Source organism: Schistocerca nitens, chromosome 10, assembly GCF_023898315.1.
Source record: "Schistocerca nitens isolate TAMUIC-IGC-003100 chromosome 10, iqSchNite1.1, whole genome shotgun sequence".
In the NCBI taxonomy this organism is placed as follows: Eukaryota; Metazoa; Arthropoda; class Insecta; order Orthoptera; family Acrididae; genus Schistocerca; species Schistocerca nitens.
The window spans coordinates 103,158,462-103,178,229 of NC_064623.1; the positions used below are offsets into that span (position 1 = coordinate 103,158,462).

At 42.5% G+C, this 19,768-nt stretch overlaps 1 protein-coding gene across 2 annotated transcripts in view; it reads right to left on the minus strand.

Annotated features, from left to right (window-relative positions):
• Positions 1-279: 279 nt before the first annotated feature.
• The window catches only part of LOC126210221 (connectin-like), an 802,365-nt gene continuing 782,876 nt past the window's right edge, over positions 280-19,768 (minus strand). For both annotated transcript variants that reach the window (XM_049939403.1, XM_049939402.1), the window contains 2 exons: positions 15,720-15,945; positions 280-5,454 (listed from right to left, as the gene is read on the minus strand). In XM_049939403.1, coding sequence (XP_049795360.1) covers positions 5,031-5,454; positions 15,720-15,945 — 650 coding nt within the window. In that variant the 3' untranslated portion in view covers positions 280-5,030. The remainder of the gene's footprint in view (positions 5,455-15,719; positions 15,946-19,768) is intronic.

Consider the following 19,768-nt stretch of genomic DNA (forward strand, 5'->3'; position numbering starts at 1 on the left):
AGCACAGTTTAGCGAAACTTGCTATATTTGAATTCTATTGTCCTTTTCTTTTATTTCGCTTTTTGAAGAAAACAACTTTTTCACTGTAAATTCATTGGAGGGTGGTGGTAATAACCATTATATGTCTTCATATTACCACATTGCACTGTCACAAAGAACACTGACAAAAATGTCATTCCCCTGCTCTTGTATGAGCGATTATCATAGAAAGACTGTACGATTATAGTGAGGAAAATTAAAATCCATAACAGAACTTTCTGGACATTGAAAATTTTATTAAATAAAAATCGACTTACAAAGAATTTATTAACATCTTTTTACATAACACTTTTGACATCTGCAATATAAGAGAGAAGCAGTAATTCTGGTACAGTGAAAAACTGTTACAAAGCCGAATATGTTAAAAAACAGACTGTGATTGTGTTGCTTTTGTTAGATAAAGCCGTCTGAAAATAGTAGTGTTGTGAATGTACATCGAACTTAACTTCAAAAGCAACTGGAAATGAATTCCCATGAAAACCATTCATCCATGCTAATACATAAAGCACATTACAGATGAAAAATTAACATGTTTTTCTTTTTAACTTCTCTGACATGATTCATCTCATGTGATCATGGATGAAATATATTCGATCTGAAAGGAGGTTTGATACTTTAATTTATCAACAACAATTAAATCAGGGGCTTTAAAAACATTTGAAGTTAACTGCGATGTCACTATCTTGCTTTACAATAAGATCTATTATTAATTACATTGATAACTTACACTTAGAGAATTCTTAAAGATTGTGTGATTGTTACAGTCTTTTAACACTCTTTAATTTCAAAGCACACCACGCACTCAGATACATTTCAAAATAATATCCGAGCTCTATATTACATAACATTAATTTTAAAATAAGTCTTCAAGCTTATGAATAATATACACCTAATGTTTCTTAAAGAGATAACAGTCACAAACATTATCTTTCCCCACTCATTTTTACAAGTATTGCAGAGCCATGCTGTGCTCCAACGCTTCAGCAACTATTTACATTTTGTTTCACAATGACTTTGGCATCATAACTTGGTAACTAACCAAAAGAAGATGGTCCACAAAAGTAGTGTCACAAAATTAACACCATCTCCTTTCCCATGTTCTCATTCTTCCTTCTAGATTCTCTCTTGAATACTTGAATGCTTCTTTTTACCTTTAGTAATATATGTGACTCACGTGTGTAGATAATTGTGGAAACAACCAAAGTTTTTAATCCTTGGAATACTGTACATCTGGTACCACAAAAGCGTCATTTTCAATAGTTACAACAATGACCATACTACAAAGTTTATTTCTCATTGTACTACAAAAGCAAAAGATATGGAAGAATTTCAAAAACTCCAGTAACATAACGTACTGTGATAGTCACAAGTGAAAATTGTGTCTTCCATTCTGGTTACGCTATATAGTCATGACATTTTTGTTTGCTGTACTGACTAATATTCAAAGCGTCAGTACCTATGTTTTTGGTGTTGAATGTAGTGTCATCAATGTTTGTAAAAGCTCTATGAATGCAGCCCAAACTACTAATGTAATTTCACTGCTTTCTTTTAACCTTTCTATGCTTGAGTAAGTGTTTAAGTTCCAAAGTCCTTCTGAGGCCTTTTCTGTAAATGACAGTTGAAGCGTTTAAAATGGAACCACTGTTCTTAATTTAAATTAATACAGGAGCTATAAATTTTCTAAATTTAATGAAAACAAGCTAATTACAATATATGTAACTATGTCAACTTTTAGCGTCTTCTTCAGGAAATCCCATAATTTACAGGAAAGTTCTCATGGCTCTGAATATGCTGGTTTATTGATGTTTTTTTTAAAAAAACAACAATAATACAAATTATGTAACTCATTAAGATGATTCATTAATGTGCCTAGATGAAAAGAAGAAATTATATGAAATCATGTAATGAAACTAAGCCATTTAGTTTATCGAGTAACATCATAGATGACAAGCATAATACGCGTATTATATTTAAACATTCTCATATTCCAGGCTACTTCCAAGAAATTTTCTAGTAAATGTATGTGATTGGCAAGAAATATGTAGTCATTTCTTGTTTAATTTGATGTTATCAAATTTTATCAGATGTTATATTATTCTCCAAGAACTTACTGCAGTCTCCAACAAAGTCCTTATGATTTTATATCTTCTAATGGGTTATGCAGGGCTGGATGCGTTTTGAAACTGCAGTGCTTTTCTACAGCACATAATCAAAGCAGTTTGAAAAATATGGTACAGAAGAAAAATGACGAATTTTAAACGACGGCAGTTGCCTTTGTTTTTTCAAACGTTAAAGTCAGTATAAACTTTTACTCTGTGAATTTCAAAGCTATTATGTTAATGTAAAGATCTTCGCAGCTGATCTTTTTTAGAGAGCGTAGATGTAGTTTAGTCTTCTGATATTATCTAAATTATCGAACAACTCGCACTGATATTTTGGAACAAGGAAAGTCTTTAGGAACAGTGGACTTGGTACGATACAAATTAGTGATGTAGATTCTTTTCATGGATAGAATTTCAAAAATCTTTACTTTCATTAACATATTCTACTGTCTTTGTAATTTGTTGCTAGTATCATGAATGTGCTGATGATAGAGAAAAAGGAATAATCTTGTTGTTCTATTCACAGAATCTCACTAGAGTAAAATTTCAGTGTTCAGTGGAGAACAGGAATGGTAGAGACTAAACTAGTTTTAATATGTCATGCTGCAGGAGAGGGACAGTAACTTCTCGGGTATCAAATGATCTTATTTCCGACATGACATTAAACTCGCATGTCTCTTTTCCACGAGTTTGACTCAATGAGTAGAATTTTCGGTGAATTCGTTTGTTCTGTGGTCTTTCTTCTTGGAAGAAAGGTAGGTTTCAACTGAAAGCAAGCTTCTAGCTCTATGGATGGATAGCATACTTGCTGAGAGAAAGTGGTGTAGCTGCGAATCCCGTTCATATAAGGAAGTGGAGAGGAATTGTAGTGTGTAAAGGTCACTCAGACAAACGAAAGGTACAGACAATAGTTTCATTTCGATGAAGGCCATTTTGTTGTGTTCTGCCTCATAAGTAATAAAAAAAGAGATTGAGAACTTTGTGATCCAAAATAACATAAGAAGACAGTTTTCTAGAAATCACTGAAATTGTAAGTGATAAACATTTTGTATTCAGTGTTCATAAATACAGTGGTATGATCACTGCAGTTTAATTGATTTGCTTCCTCATGTTCAGGTCAACAGACTGAACCAGCTTCAGTTATTTCGATTTATTATACAGTGCCATCTCTTTTCACCACACGACCGTTATCAGCTGCTTCATTATTGTTGTCATATGATAATATTTGATTACAGGCATGCATCAAAATCGTCTGGTATGGTATGCAAATCAATGATAAACACTTGTAAAAAGTATTCACATTAAAATTTAAAACTGATTAAGTTCCTTTTAAATTTCGAATCGTTATTACATTAACACCAAAAATTATTTCGATTGGAAAATGCTAGCTAAAAAAGGTTTTTAATCATTTAATATTTCAGTCTGGTAGAGATTATGGTTAAATTACAAATAATATCAAATATCAGGCTCATGTTCTGCATTTCTGCTGATTTACACGGTAATGTTTAATGTTTGTCTACAAATACTTGGGTCCTGTTGGCTGCAGACAAGACATTTAGGGTGTCACTGAGTCACTGTATTGAGTAAATATTGGATCTTAAGATCTGTTGGAATTTTATCATTGTAATGGGTATATCGAAAGTATGGTGTTCCATGCAATGTTCATACATGTTGGTCAAATTTTGTCTAGTATACTATTTAGTTCTTTCCATTACTGCTGACCATTTCTAGCGGCAGTGAAATGAAATACCTTTTTTTTAGAGGAAGGAGTAATTTAAGAAATATTACACATGCTTTCGATAGTGTACTGTTTATCGACAGATTTCTCTGATATCGACTGCAGAGAAAAAATCTCGGCGTGTAATTTAATTCTATTATGGGACAAGCATTTCATGCACCAGAGATAATTGTCTCCTGCTAACAGTATTGATAGCAGTATTGTATTTCATTGTATTGTGCTGTACAAGTGTGGTTAATCAAGTGCTGTCTGTTACAGAGCTCTGCCCTTGACACTGCTGTCAACCAAATGTAACACTTCCTTCTAAATATTTACTGTGAGTTTGGAACACCACACAGTCGACTATAGACGAAACATCGTGATGCAGGACTTAATACCCTTATTGGACAAATATTGAGCTTCTGGCCTGCAAATATCATGGATGGCAGTATTGTATTTCATTATGCGATCTTGAAAACAAGCGCTGTGCTTGTGTGTACTTGACCAGATTAAGTCTAGTATGTTACCCAGTTTTTTTTAAATTTTTTTAAACTATATCTAGTCAAAACAAAGAAAAACATATTTTTACAAGAAAAATAAGTGGAGAGCTTCAGAAATATTTCACTTGCTGCTCAGAAATTATTGATAAATGTCTGCATCATGTCCATCGTAGACCAAACATCATCGTGTGTAGCGTAATTTCCATAACGACACGTACTGAATGCTTCAGTGATGCCTGTATCTTGTCACCAATACTGTATTTTAATATACATTGTTGTATACAGGTTGCGTTTGTAATGATGGAGTCGATCAAATTGTATGTATTATATTATTCTATTTGTGGCACAGTTATCGGCCACATTTATGGGTTTTAAAACGTCTATACAGAGAAGAGGAGAGGAGCGTTCAATTGAAGAAATGCTTCAGTCGCTTCCGAGCAAACGGCGATCTCGAACAGGAGAAGGCTGCGTCTAAGAAATACAGTATAGAGAGATTTTTGTATCGATTCATCGTAGCACCTGGCGAGTGCAAGTAGAAATACGAGACGTGCCCCCGGGGAAACCTCTGACTGTCCTGTCGCGGGACTGTCCGTTTGCCGCCAGTCCGTGTCACTCGAGGGTTCCGTGCGGAGCGCGGCGGACTCAGTGGAGCGGGTGGGGGGTTGCTGCAGATCACGCGACGGGCAGCGAAGCGGCGAGCACCAGGGCGGGGAAGAGGAGGGCCGCTGCCGCCCCCGCGGTCGGCCGCCCCCCGGCAGAGGGCCCGTCCGCGGCGTCCTCCGCCCCCGGCGCCAGCTCGCCCCCGGGCAGGCGCTGCCGCTGCGACATGTCGGCCGACAGCTCGGCCCCCGCGACGTGGTCCCCGCCGTGGTGCCTGGACACGGCCTCCGGACAGGGCAGGCGCTCCACGGGTATCTGCAGCAGGTGGCGGAGCACCGGGGCGCTGTGGTTGTTGGCCACGCCGTCCTCCATGTCGGCCGCCACGTCCTCCGCCACGTAGTCCAGCGGGAGCTCCTGGGCCGGCAGAGGCTGCGGATGTCGCCGGTGTTCAGCGCCGTGGCGCAGGTGCTGCTGCTGGCCTTGAACGCTGCCGAACCTGCGCATAAAACCATCGGTTATTTATCTTCTATGCGGCTACACAAATCGCTTAGGAGTGAGATGAATAGGTATCGCAGGGCAGCCAAGGCGAAAGATGCGAAGAAGTCAAAAAAGAAATTGTGGTATCGTCCTCAGATCACGCTACCTCACCGAAGTCAGTAACCCATATCGATACCACAGACATTACCGAGATCTCGCTGCTAAGGCGAGGCGCTCCCAAACACCACACATCCCCTCTCAGGAAGCAACGCCCTCGCACCAGAGGTAAATATAGAGCCGAGTGTGGAAGCGATCTGCCCTAGTTCGTGACCTCATCTGAAGCACGGAACATCCCATACTAGGACCTACGAGTTGTTCAAGTTTCTGATGTACCTCAAGAGAGCAGGTTGTTAATAAGTGTTAGACGATAGCAGCTGAAATTGGCCAGTATTCCTGTTCCAAGGAAGTGAGGCAAATTTAATTAAATACAGTGAAGAACCAAAGAATCTGGTACACCTGTTCCCGCGAGGAAGTGCCGCAACCCGACGTGGCATGGACTCGACTAATGTCTGAAGTGATGCTGGAGGGAACTGACACCATGAATTCTGCAGGACTGTCAATAAATCTCTTCTGAGCAACAAGGCATCGAACATATCCTTAAAAATGTTCATTTCTTGGGAGTTTGGCGGCCACCGGAAGTGTTTAAACTCAGAAGAGAGTTCCTTGAGCAACTCTGTAGCAATTCTGGACTTGTGCGGTGTCGCATTGTCGTGCTGGAATGACCTAAATCCGTCCGAATGCACAATCGACATGGATAGTTAGAAGTGGTCACCAGGATGCTTACGTACGCGTCACCTGTCAGAGTCGTAAGTAGACGCATCAGCGGTCCCATAATACCCCAGCTGCACACGTTCCACACCATTACCAGCCTCCACCAGCTTGAACTGTCTCCTGCTGACATGCAGGGTTCATGGATTCATGAGGTCGTCTCCATACCCGTACACGTCCAGCCGCTCGATACAATTTGAAACCGATCAGGTAACATGTTTCCAATCATCAACAGTCCAATGTCGGTGTCGACGGGCCCAGGCAAGTGATAATGCTTTGTGTAGTGCAGTCATCAAGAGTATAAGAGTCGGCTTCGGTTCCCAACGCCCATGTCGAAGATGTTCTGTTGAATGGTTCACACGTTGACACTTGTTGATAGCCCAGCACTGAAATCTGCAGCAGTCTGCAGAAGGGTTACACTTCTGTCACGCTCAACGATTATCTTCAGTTGTCGTTGGTCCCGATCTTGCAGGATCTTTTTCCGTCCACAGTGATGTTGGAGATTTGATGTTTTACTGGATTCCTGATATTGACGGTACACTCGTTAAATGGTCGTACAGGAAAATCCCTACTTAATCGTAACCTCAGAGATGCTGTGTCACCGTCTAACACCACGTTCAAACTCACTTAACACTTGATAACCTGCCATTGTAGCAGCAGTAACCGCTCTAACAACTGCGCCACACGCTTGTCGTCTTATATAGGCGTCGCCGACGGCATCTCCGTATTCTGCCTGTTTACATATCTCTGTATTTGAATACGCATGCCTATACCAGTTTCTTTTGCGCTTCAGAGCCTGTAAGCACATATTGTTTCTCAGGTTTCCCTTTCAATATGTGATAGGTCATGAGTCAGTGTGTCAGGGTGACCGATGGTGCCGAAACCAATTATAAGCTGTCTGGTGCGTTCTTGTTTGTTATATGTGATCTTTGTATGCTACTTTGAACTTTGTAATGCAATAAAGCGATCTAATATTTGATGGACTACAGTTCCCATGTGCCACCGCAGCGAGTGATCAACGAACCCACAGCTATAGTCAGACAAAAGTAGTTGTTTTCACGACAGAAATGATCGTCAGAAAAACTGACGCAGTATACAGTACAGGTAAGTCAAAGAAGCTTTCGATGAAATTATATAGGAATGGAGGAAATTATTAAGACTGGAATGGAAATTCCACTGTTAAAAGCAGAGAAGAGAAGATTTAGGCTCGAAGAATACCTGGGAAGCCTCTGCGAAGGAAAGGGTCTGTCTATGACGTGATTGAGAAGATATGGGAGTCGATGTGGATGACATAAGGGATCCAGTATTTGAGTCAGAATTTAAAAGACAACTACAAGACTTGAATCAAATAAAACGGTAGGATTAGATAACATTTCTGAATTTCTAAAATGATTCTGGGGCAAAGGCAGTCAAACCAGTTATTGAAACTGCTTTGTAGAAACTATGGTATGGTGACATACCATCAGACTCCCGGAAAAATAGCTTCAATACAATATCAATATATCTAAGTCAGATAAGTGCAACAACTATTGGCCACCAATTTTAAGAGTTACTTCATCTAAGCTGTTGACAAGAGTAATACTCAGGAGATTGAGAAAAGAAACTGAGGACATGTTAGAAGAATTTCAGTTTGGATTTAGGAAAGGTATATGCAACAGAGTGGCGGTTCTGATATGGCTGATGACAGAACCAATTCTGCAGAAAATCAAAACACTGCCATAGCATTTGTCGACCTAAAAAAAGCGTTCGGCGGTTTAAAATAATCGAAGGTGGTCGAAATTCGGAGAACTATAGGTGTAAGGTATGAGAGAAGTAGGGAAAAAGGTAATATCTATAAGAAAAAAGATGAAACCATACGACAGTAAGACGAACAACGAAGTGCTCAAATTAAAACGAGGCAACATAGGGCTTTGATCTCGTGCCACTACCGTTCAATCTATACATTGAAGAAGGTATGATGGGAATGAAATGAAAGTTTCAAGACAAAGAGTAAAATTCACGGTCGAGGACTATCAACGATATGATTCGCTGTTGACGTTGCTATCGTCACGGAAGTGATGTTTTCAGTGGAAGCATTTTATGGAATGAACAGTGCAATGAATAAAGAATGTGGTTTGATAGTAAAACAGAAATAGAAGAAGGTAATGAGATGTAACAAAAATGAGAGGAAGGAGAAACTTGACACCAAGATTGGTAGACGAACTTAAGGAATTCAGATACCTTGACACAAAATAACACATGAGCTACGAAACAAAGAGAACATAAAAATCAATGCAGCACAGGCAAAGAGGGCATTCCTGGCCAGGAGAAGTTTGATAATACCATTTATAGACCATAATTTGAGGAAGAAATTTCTCAAAATGTTTGTTTGGAGCACAGCATTGTATGCTAGAGAGTCGTAGGTAGTGGGGAAACCAGGACAGAAGAGAACTGAAGCTTTTGAGATGTGTTGCTACATAACAAGGTTGAAAGTGATAAAAAGTGACAAAGTTAGGAATGAGGAAGTTCTCCGCAGAATCGGCAAGGAGAAGAGTATATACAAACGACTGATAAAAAGAAGGGGCAGGATGATCAGTCATGAGTCTAGACATCAGTGAGTAAACTGCATGGTACTAGAGGCATCTGTAGAGAATAAAATAAATGAATGAATTTGATTGTACTGTTGCGTGTGAGCAGCTTTAGTGAAGCAACCGTGAGTCATCATCGTCATTATGCGATCTGATGTTTTAGCGGTGTATTTATGCACTCATGTTCGGAAAAAACACAGCATCTAGAACGACTAGAAATGGGACATACATATTCACAGGACATATACATTAGTATCTTCTGTAGAAATGATCGCCATTTAAACCATGTCGGCGCAACACCGCCTATTGGTAAAAACGTGCCTGTGGTTCTCGTTGTCGGTATAAACCTAACGTAATGCATCAGCGTGCAGGATGCCTCACAGACATATGGGCGAAATTCACCGTCAAACCAGTGAGGCTGAAGGCGTGTTATTTGCATGAGAGTATGTGATGCATCCATGCGGGAAATTGCCGCTCATGTGGGACGAGATGTTTCGGCACTGCAACGGATGTGTGCAGAATGGTTCGCATACCACTTGCCGAGAAAATCGACACCTCATCTCAACGGCATTGAAGGACAGATCTACGTCCTCCTGAGCTCTGGCTCAACAGTGGAACACATCGTACACGACCAGGTGTGACATCTCATCGCCGTTTATTACAGCAAGAGTTAATGCGCGTCGTCCACTCCTCTGCCTACCTTCGACGAACCTGCAGAAACACGCCAGTCGGCAATGGTGTATGGAAGGACATCAGTGGGGACAGCAATGGCATCAGACAATGTTTTCGAATACAGGTTCTGTTTGTTTTAAAATGATGACCGCATTTTGGTTCACCGTAGACAGGGGGACCAACATCATAGCGACTGTATTTGCCAAGGAATACAGCGCCAGCTCAACAACGCCTTATGGTGTGGGGTACTATTGGGTACAATGATACTTCACATCTGCTCCGTTTCCAAGGAACTGTGAGCAGTGCGACTTACGTGAATCAAATGATTATGTGGCATTGTTGGCTGGGAGGTCCTATCCGGGGAAGTTCGGCCACCGGGTTGCAAGTCTCATTTCAGGTGACGCCACACTGGGCGACTTCCACACCGGTCATGATGAGGTGATGAGGACGACACAACACCAAGTCCAACCCCTTCTGTACAAGACCCAAGACAATGCCCTGCCTTTTGTTGCTGTGCGAACACGTGCCTTCTTGGTGCTGTAGCCGTCCGCTGTGGCCGACCGGTTCTAGGCGCTTCAGTCTGGAACCGCGCGACTGATACGGTCGCAGGTTCGAATCCTGCCTCGGGCATGGATGTGTGTGATGTCCTTAGGTTAGTTAGGTTTAAGTAGTTCTAAGTTCTAGGGGACTAATGACCTCAGATGTCAAGTCCCATAGTGCTCAGAGCCATTTGGAGGCACAGACAGTGACAGGGCGGAATGAAGGAAGTGGTAACAGCCGGGGAATACAGGATCCCGGCCCGAGCACGGCAGCAGCCATTGCGTACTACTCAACTATAGCAATGAGGGTGTATCCTCAAGTTTCGTGAGAAGTTACGAAGTGATGCGGTCAGAAACCCGACTATTTTACAAAGTACACTCATGTTCAGTGAAAACAGAACACCTTGAACGACTACAGGACATGTACATTAAAACGGTCTGTTCAGCATGTGTCCTGTTGCCTAGTAGGCATAGGCTCCGCCATGCGCCTTGATAACTTGTTCTGTGCGTGGTGGCATCGATGCGTATAAGGTGTGAATTGCGTCCTGTGCATGGTGCTTTCACTTGGTTCTTAACTTCCTCTGTGGTATGTATGTTATAGGGTGTATGTATGTATTAATCCGGGGACCTCGAAACAACGGAGAGGCTTCGTCCCGCTGTAGCCCTCAATGGTTCACAACCCCACAACAGACCACAGCAGTCCACCCACCCCGCCGCCGCCCCACACCGAACGCAGGGTTATTGTGCGATACCAGACTAGTGTAGCCCAAATGTTTGTGTGGTAGAATAATGATGGTGTACATGTTTATGGTAATGGTGCTTGCGCAGCAATCGCCGACGCTGTATAACTGAGGCAGAATACGCAGAACCAGCTCGCTTTCACCGTGGTAGATGGAAAACCGCCTTAACAATCATCCACAGGCTGGCCCGCTCACAGTACCTCGGCACGAATCCGCCTGGCGGATTCGTGCCGGGGACCGGCACGCCTACCCGCTCGGGAGGCAGCGAGTTAGACCGCGCTGCTAGCCGCCCGCCCGGGCGGTCTCACCTGTGGTGGTTGGCATTGGGTAACAGTTCTGAATCTGTCGTTTTACCTTGTTGTTGTTGTGGTCTTCAGTCCTGAGCGTGGTTTGATGCAGCTCTCCATGCTACCCTATCCTGTGCAAGCTTCTTCATCTCCCAGTGCCTACTGCAACCTACATCCTTCTGAATCTGCTTAGTGTATTCATCTCTTGGTCTCCCCCTACGATTTTTACACTCCACGCTGCCCTCCAATGCTAAATTTGTGATCCCTTGATGCCTCAGTATATGTCCTACCAACCGGTCTCTTCTTCTCGTCAGGTTGTGCCACAAACTCCTCCCCAATTCTATTCAATACCTCCTCATTAGTTATGTGATTTACCCATCTAATCTTCAGCATTCTTCTGTAGCACCACATTTCGAAAGCTTCTATTCTCCTCATGTCCAAACTATTTCTCGTCCATGTTTCACTTCCATACATGGCTACACTCCATACAAATACTGTCAGAAACGACTTCCAGACACTTAACTCTATACTCGATGTTAACAAATTTCTCTTCTTCAGAAACGCTTTCCTTGCCATTGCCAGTCTACATTTTATATCTTCTCTACTTCGACCATCATCAGTTATTTTGCTCCCCAAATAGCAAAACTCCTTTACTACTTTAAGTGTCTCATTTCATAATCTAATTCCCTCAGCATCACGCGACTTAATTCGACTACATTCCATTATCCTTGTGTTGCTTTTGTTGATGTTCGTCTTATATCCTCCTTTCAAGACACTGTCCATTCCGTTCAACTGCTCTTCCAAGTCCTTTGCTGTCTCTAACAGAATTACAATGTCATCGGCGAACCTCAAAGTTTTTATTTCTTCTCCATGGATTTTAATACCTACTCCGAATTTTTCTTTAGTTTCCTTTACTGCTTGCTCAATGTACAGATTGAATAACATCGGGGATAGGCTATAACCCTGTCTCACTCCCTTCCGAACCAGTGCTTCCCTTTCATGCCCCTCGGCTCTTATAACTGCCATGTGGTTTCTGTACAAATTGTAAATAGCCTTTCGCTCCCTGTATTTTACCCCTGCCACCTTTAGAATTTGAAAGAGAGTGTTCCAGTCAACATTGTCAAAAGCTTTCTCTAAGTCTACAAATGCTAGAAACGCAGGTTTCCTTTCCTTAATCTTTCTTCTAAGATAAGTCGTAAGGTCAGTATTGCCTCACGTGTTCCAATATTTCTACGGAATCCAAAATGATCATCCCCGATGTCGGCTTCTACCAGTTTTCCCCTTCGTCTGTAAAGAATTCGTGTTAGTATTTTGCAGCTGTGACTTATTAAACTGATAGTTCGGTAATTTTCACATCTGTCAACACCTGCTTTCTTTGGGATTGGAATTATTATATTCTTCTTGAAGTCTGAGGGTATTTCGCCTGTCTCATACATCTTGCTCAGCAGATGGTAGAGTTTTGTCAGGACTGGCTCTCCCAAGGCCGTCAGTAGTTTCACCATATCCCACACATTTTTGATTGTCGAAAAGTCTGATCTGCCGTGTCAGGGCAAAAGGCTGACATCCCACAGCACTAAGTTCAAATCGTTCAAATGGCTCTGAGCACTATGGGACTTAACATCTGAGGTCATCAGTCTCCTGGACTTAGAACTACTTAAACCTAACCAACCTAAGGACATTAGACACATCCATGCACGAGGCAGGATTCGAACCTGCGACCGTAGCAGCAGCGCGGTTCTGGACTGAAGCGCCTAGATCCACTTGGTCACAGCGGCCGGCTACCGCACCAAGAAGGCACGTGTTCGCAAAGTAATACAAGGCCGTGCATTGTATTGGGTGTTGTACAGAAGGGGTATGGCTGTATCTCGTGGAATGTCATTCGCGTAAGTAGTCTGCCTGCTCAGCTGAGTGGTAACCTGTTGGCCTACCATGTCATGGGCCCGGGTTAGATTCCCAGCCGGGTTCGAGATTTTCTCCGCTCGTAGACTTGGTGTTCTGTCGTCCTCATCACCTCAGCATGACCGACCTGGAAGTCACCCAGTGTGGCGCCACCTGAACCCGGTGGCCGAACTTACCCGGATGGGATCTCCCAGCCAACAATGCCACATGATCATTTGATTGACGTAAGTCGCACTGCTCACAGTTCCCTGGTAACGCACCAGCTGTGAATGATCATTGTATCCAATAATACACCACACCATAAGGTGTTGACCAGGCGCTGTATGCCTTGGCAAATGCAGTCACTGTGGGGCAGACCATCAATGCATAGCTATATTGTAAAGTCCTAACCAAACTCTAAGGGTGCTTTCAAAACAAAAGGATGGGAATTTTGGCGAGAGAAGTGTGCATGTTGCTCGCCAACATCCGGCCTCACACATCCTTAACAACCAAGGCGCTCTTGGACAAGCAAAGTAAACAATGAATCGTCCTTCTTGCTTCCTTGCAGGGAATAATGTGCATGTAAATAAACAGCACAGTACATATAAACTTGTACGCATTTTAGTTGTAAATAAGCCGGAAAACTAGACAAAGCGGTTAACATGTTTACTTCCGTAATTTCTTAATCTAGCTTCTACGACCCCAGGTTCCCTCTCTCAAATTGTTCAGTGGAGCATTCTTCGTGTCTTGTTACAGACATCGAGACTCGAACTCGGGACTGTTGCCTTTCCCAGGCTGTGGCTAAGTCATGCCTCCAGCAGTGCTAGTTCTGCAAGTTTCGCAGGAGAGCTTCTGGGAGGTTTGGAAGGTAGGAGACGAGGTACTGGCGGAATTAAAGCTGTGAAGACGGGGCGTGAGTTGTGCTTGGGCAGCTCAGATGGTAGGACACTTGCCCGCAGAAGGGAAAGTTCCCTCATTCGAGTCTCGGTGGGGCACACAGCTTGTGCCAGCAGGAAGTTCCGCACCAGCGAATACTCCGCTGCAGAGTGAAAATTTCATTTTGGACTTATGGATGTTTCCCCTTAGACCGATAGATATTTTTCTATTCTGCACGAGGCATGTTAACAAAGTATGTTAGTAGACTTAATATTTTTAGTAAACGTTTATTTGAAAAATATTACAGGATATTGTTAACACACTTGTCGACTATTTTTCCATATAATCGCAATCCCTTTCAGTGCATATGGTGAGCCGTGGCAGAAACTTCTTTATGCCCTCCTCAAAGAACTCTCACTCCAACTCATTCCCTCAACTTCGGAGCTGTTTCTGCAACAGATTGTCGGTTGAAAATTTAATTCCACTCATGTGTGCTCTCAGGGAGGCGAAGACGTGATAATCTGAAGGCGCCAAGTTAGCAGAACACGGATGGTGCTTCAAAACACCCACCCGTCCTCACAGCTTTAAATTCGCCGATAGCTCGTCTCCTACCTTCAAATCTTCACAGAAGCTCTTCTGCAAACCTTGCAGAAATCTCCTGGAAAAAAGCATATTGCGGAGACATAGCTTAGCCACAGCGTGGAAAAGGCAAAGGTCCCGAGTTCGAGTCTAGATCTGACAGACAGTTTTAATGTGCCAGGAAGTTTAACATCCATAAGCATTTGCAATATATCTCAATATAGAGCATAAACTGCCAGTACATTAGAATTACAGATATAATTATATCGTACGCTACTACATTTGTAGCTTATTTATACAGGTTCTTTCCGTAAGAGCGTGAAAAACTGTAACAGGACACGGGGAATGCTGCACTGAACAATTTGAGGTAAGGAACCTGGGGTCATAGAAGCTAGCTTAAGGATATACGGAAGTAAACCTGTGCACCGCTTTGTCTAGCATTACTTTTTTCCAGCTTATTTACAACTAAAATGGGTACAAGTTTATATGTACTGTGCTGCTTATTTAGATGTACATATTCCCTGCAAGAAAGCAAGGAGTACGAGCCTGATTACCAGGAATTCATGATGCAGGTTTTGTTTACTTTACTTGTCCAAAAGTGGCCCTGTTGTATCGTATTTACATTTTCCCACGACAGAACGTGCTGTGAATCAATGATAGACCTATTCATTACTCAGTGCTATTCAGAGACGTACAGTACAATACGATGAAGCAGTGGCGGGACAGCATTTCCTCGTCGCTGGATTGGAAGGGTAGGTCCTGCTCCATGGCCTGCGAGGTCTCCTGACCTGAATCCCCTTGATTATTTCCTATGGGGGTATCTTAAGCACTTTGTATATGAGATCCCAGTGGATACGGAGATGGAACTAGTTGCCAGAATTGTAGCTGTCTGTAATGTGATTCGAAACACACCAGGGACATTCCTCAGGGTGTGCCTGAATCTTCTTCTCCGTTGTCTTGCTTGCATTGAGGTTGATGGCCGTCAGTTTCAGTACATTTTGTAATATACAGTACAAATGGTACGTTTATTGCGCCAATGATGGTATTTGCAGTTAACTGATGTACTTATAAATAAACAGGTACACAATAATGTAATTTTATTCCCATTATGTCCTTAACCTTTCTTCTCCGAGCCTACGTTCCCCACCCCAAATTGTTCAGTGGAGCGTCCTCTACGTCCTGTCAAATTTTCTCAGCTCTTACCGAAACACGTTGTATATCTATGATGAGATGGTGAAGGTCACATATGATGGTTGTCAGATGGAGGGGAAAGCGCGGGATGAAAGCGATGGAAGGCTGAGGAAGACTCGTGACGGACCTGCCCACATCGTTGGCCATCCGTCCGCGGCCGCCCTCGCCCTCCTCGCCGCCGTCGTCTTCGTCGTCGACGTCGTCGTCGTCGTCGCCGCCCTCGGCGGGCCCCTTGACGTCCTCCTGCAGCACGCACGTCAGCTCCTCCAGGGAGTTCCGCACCTGCTTGCTCTCCGTCTGGTTACGCAGCGTGTACATCCAGGACAGCCGGCAGTCGCACTGCAGATTGTTACCTGCGAGAAAAAAGCACACGTCCTAATTCGATAAAGGATAACTAAAGGCCCCCCGCACACACGCTACTGCATGCTTGACAATCATGCTTGCGCAAGCGTGCTTGTGCAAGCTTGCTTGACGGTGTGTAGGGTAAATTAACGCAAGCATCCGGCTTGCACAAGCAGCTTGACACTTGACCGAATTTCGATTATGCGTGCTTGTACAAGCCTCCAAGCGTGTCCATGCTTACTCGTGCGTGCCTAGAGTAGGGAGGCTTGAACAAGCACACATCTGTCATTCGGACACAGACTGTGGAGAGGGCTCGTTTATTTGGATTTTGTGTCGTTTCCTTCTTCGTTCTGATGTCAGACCGGGAAGTGTTGGAGGACTTTATTAGGTGCTACGAAAGACACCCATGTTTATGGAATATTAAAAGTAAAGAATATCACGATAAAATGAAAAGATACGCTGCATATGAGGTGCTCCTCACAAAGTACAAAGAAATAGAGCCATCAGCAACTACAGATACTGTTATTAAGAAAATTAATACATTACGAACGAATTACAGACCAGAAAAAAGGAAATGTGACAGCACTTACAAATCGGGCTGCAGCAGACGAAGTTTACAGACCTGATCTATGATACTTCGATCCTTCCAGCTTTTTAAATGAACAGGAGACACCAAGATGCTCTTCGAGTAATTTACAAGGAATAGCGATAAGTGAGATAGGCTGGTAGTGGTATTTAGCTACAGTAGCACTGTTACAATTAAAATATAAGCCTATGCATTTATTTGTTTATACTATACTGCAATCCACATTGTTTTCTTTTACATTTTTCTTTACTGCTAATTCACCAAATTATGTTGCCAAGGAACGTATCCTTCATTCATAAAATAGTTCATAAATTCCTCTCTCACATGTTTAGCATCAAGTGGAATGTTTCCTGCAGTAGACCTTTGCAATGGTAGCATATTAGAATCCTTTGCTGTTAAGCCATCAGGCGTCACAAGAACAAAAGATTCAAATACGTTTCCTCATTCATCCTGATGTAATTATGCCAATCACGAGGATATATCTTCAATTCACTCCGTAAATTTTTATGAGAATACGATTTTCGTTTTTTAAGCCACTCTTTACTCCACATATCGCGTTTTCTCTTTTGTTTTTTCCGTAAAACAAGAAAATAGACTGCAACAACAAGCGCATCGTCGACTGTGCTCGTCATTTTACAATGTAAACAAACTGATGCTTGTAAGTGCGTGCTTGAGTTGTGTGGAAGCGCGAGGAATTTGTGCACGCTTGAGCAAGCACGTTTGCGCAAGCGTGATTGTCAAGCATGCAGTAGCATGTCTTGGGGCCTTAACACACTCCAATGAAACAGTATCGGACAGCTCTTAAGTATTTGGACACCACGCGATTAGAATTGAGCTGTACCAAAAATATGGTGTGGTAGTTTGGTTACGGTACATAAATGACGTAGTAAATGATAGTTTTGCCGATAGTGTTGGTAGCACTGGTAGGGAAAGAAAGTAAATGAATGTGTGAGAGAAGCAGTGAGCCGGTAACTTCTCTTTGTGTTTTGTTTGCCTGTCTGTTTGATTTGCACTTAATCAGAACCATTCATAGCTCGGTGTAGTCCATTGTGTATTATATATGCTTACAAAATAAAAATTGCATGTTGTTAGTAATAAAAATTAATTGATCGCATAACTTCTGCTCGTTTATGTATTCAAAGCAATTTCTTTTGATGCATGAGCACTTTACATGCATAAACATAAAGAATCTACGTAATTACGAGGGCTATCGACAAAGTACATTACGTTTTGGAATTAAAAATAAATAAAGTATTGGAATTTTTTTATTATATACAGATGAAAGCCACACTTAAATACTACTTTTCTACATAGTTGCCATTTAAATTAAGGCACTTATCGAAGCGATGGACGAGCTTGGAAATTCCTTCGTCGTAAAATTCGGCCGCCTGCGCCTTCAACCACGTGGTTACCTCTTCTTGAAGCTGTGCGTCGTCATCAAAACGCTGCATAGCCAACCACTTCTTCATTGCTGGGAATAAGTGGAAGTCGCTCGGTGCCAGGTCGGGACTGTACGGCGGATAAGGAAACAACTCCCACTTAAAAGATTCGAGAACTTCACGAGTGGCATTTGCCGTGTGGGCCCGGGCGTTGTCGTCAATCAGCAAGATCTTTGAGCCCAACTTTCCCCTGCGCTTGTTTTGTATTGCTCTTCCGAGGTTGTGCAGAGTTTTGCAATACCTTTGAGAGTTTATTGTAGTGCCTCATTCCAGGAAATCCACAAAAATCACACCTTTTCTGTCCCAAAAGACAGTCGCCATCACCTTCCTTGCCGCCATTGTCTGCATGCATTTCTTGGGTTTTCGGGGGGGGGAGGAATCTGTGTGCCCCCACTGCATTGACTGCAATTTTGTCTCGCAGTTCACATGCTTAACCCATGTTTCGTCACCAGTAACGATGCGATCGAGTAATGAGTCGCATCTTTCTCGTAAGCGTCCAAAAACGTTAACGCTGCAGCCATTCGCTGATTTTTGTGAATCTCTGTCAAGATTTTTGGTATCCATCTTGCACAAAACTTGTGGTAACCAAGCTTTTCGGCAATAATTTAGTGCAACAAACTTCGTGAAATTTGTGGAAAACTCAGAGAGAGTTCCGTTATTGTGAAATTACGGTTTTCACGGACTGCGGCATCGACTTTTTCGACAAGTCCGGCAGTCACTATGCTGGGTCTTCGTCGTGAACGTTAGTTCGGCCATTTTTAAATTTTATGACCCATTGACGCACTCCACCTTAAGTGATTATGTTGTCCCCATACACTTCACAAAGCTGCCGATAGATTTCTATCGGTGTACAGTTTTTTTGCAGTCAGAAACCTTATTACAGCACGCACTTTACACTTCGCGGCATTTTCAATTAACGCTGTCATTTCAAACTGTCACAATAACTCAACGGAGTACAGCACGAACCTCTCACTAGCACGGCAGGATGCCGACTGAGCGGCGGAATGCCATGACACCAAGATGGCCGCGCTAGCCCCGCCCCTAACGGACACAAACGAAAACGTAATGTACTTTGTGGATAGCCCTCGTATTACAGTTATTCAGCACTCAGTGGAACGTTCTTCACAACAACCAAAGGTAACAATCCCCTACTATTATTGATAAATGAGAAGTTGTTCATGAATAACACAAACATTTTTATACAATCTCGACGAAGTACTGAAGTGATGTTTCAAATGTTTCTGTTTTGCTTTTTCTTTCTGTAATCTTTCCTCTTTGAGGAAACAGTGTTTTCCAGAGCAACATGGTGAATCTGTACTGCTTATTTTTTTTTTTTTTTAACTCTTGGTGCAATATCAACGTGCTTCATGTTAAAATTTGACCATTCCGGATAAAACCCGAATTAAACAATGCGAAATTCAATGTTTCGGTTAATACTGTCTTTTTTCCGCCTCAGCATATGAGCAGTTAGCGCGGCGCATTGCTAACCAAAGGAGCCTGGTTTCTATTCCTGGCTAGTAGAAGATTTTGTCCCCTTGGGGACTGGGTGCTGTATTGTCCTTACGATCGTATCGTCGTATCTGACATTACACTAATGAGATGGCTGTGGGGCACGTCGAGAAAGCCAATAAAATTAAAAACAAAAAATGGTTAAAATGGCTCTGAGCAATATGGGACTTCACAGCTGAGGTCATCAGTCCCCTAGAATTTAGAACTACTTAAACCTAACTAACCTAAGGACATCACACACAGACTGAAAATTAAAAACATACTGTATTTTTAAGTAACACACAGGAGAATAACTACGTA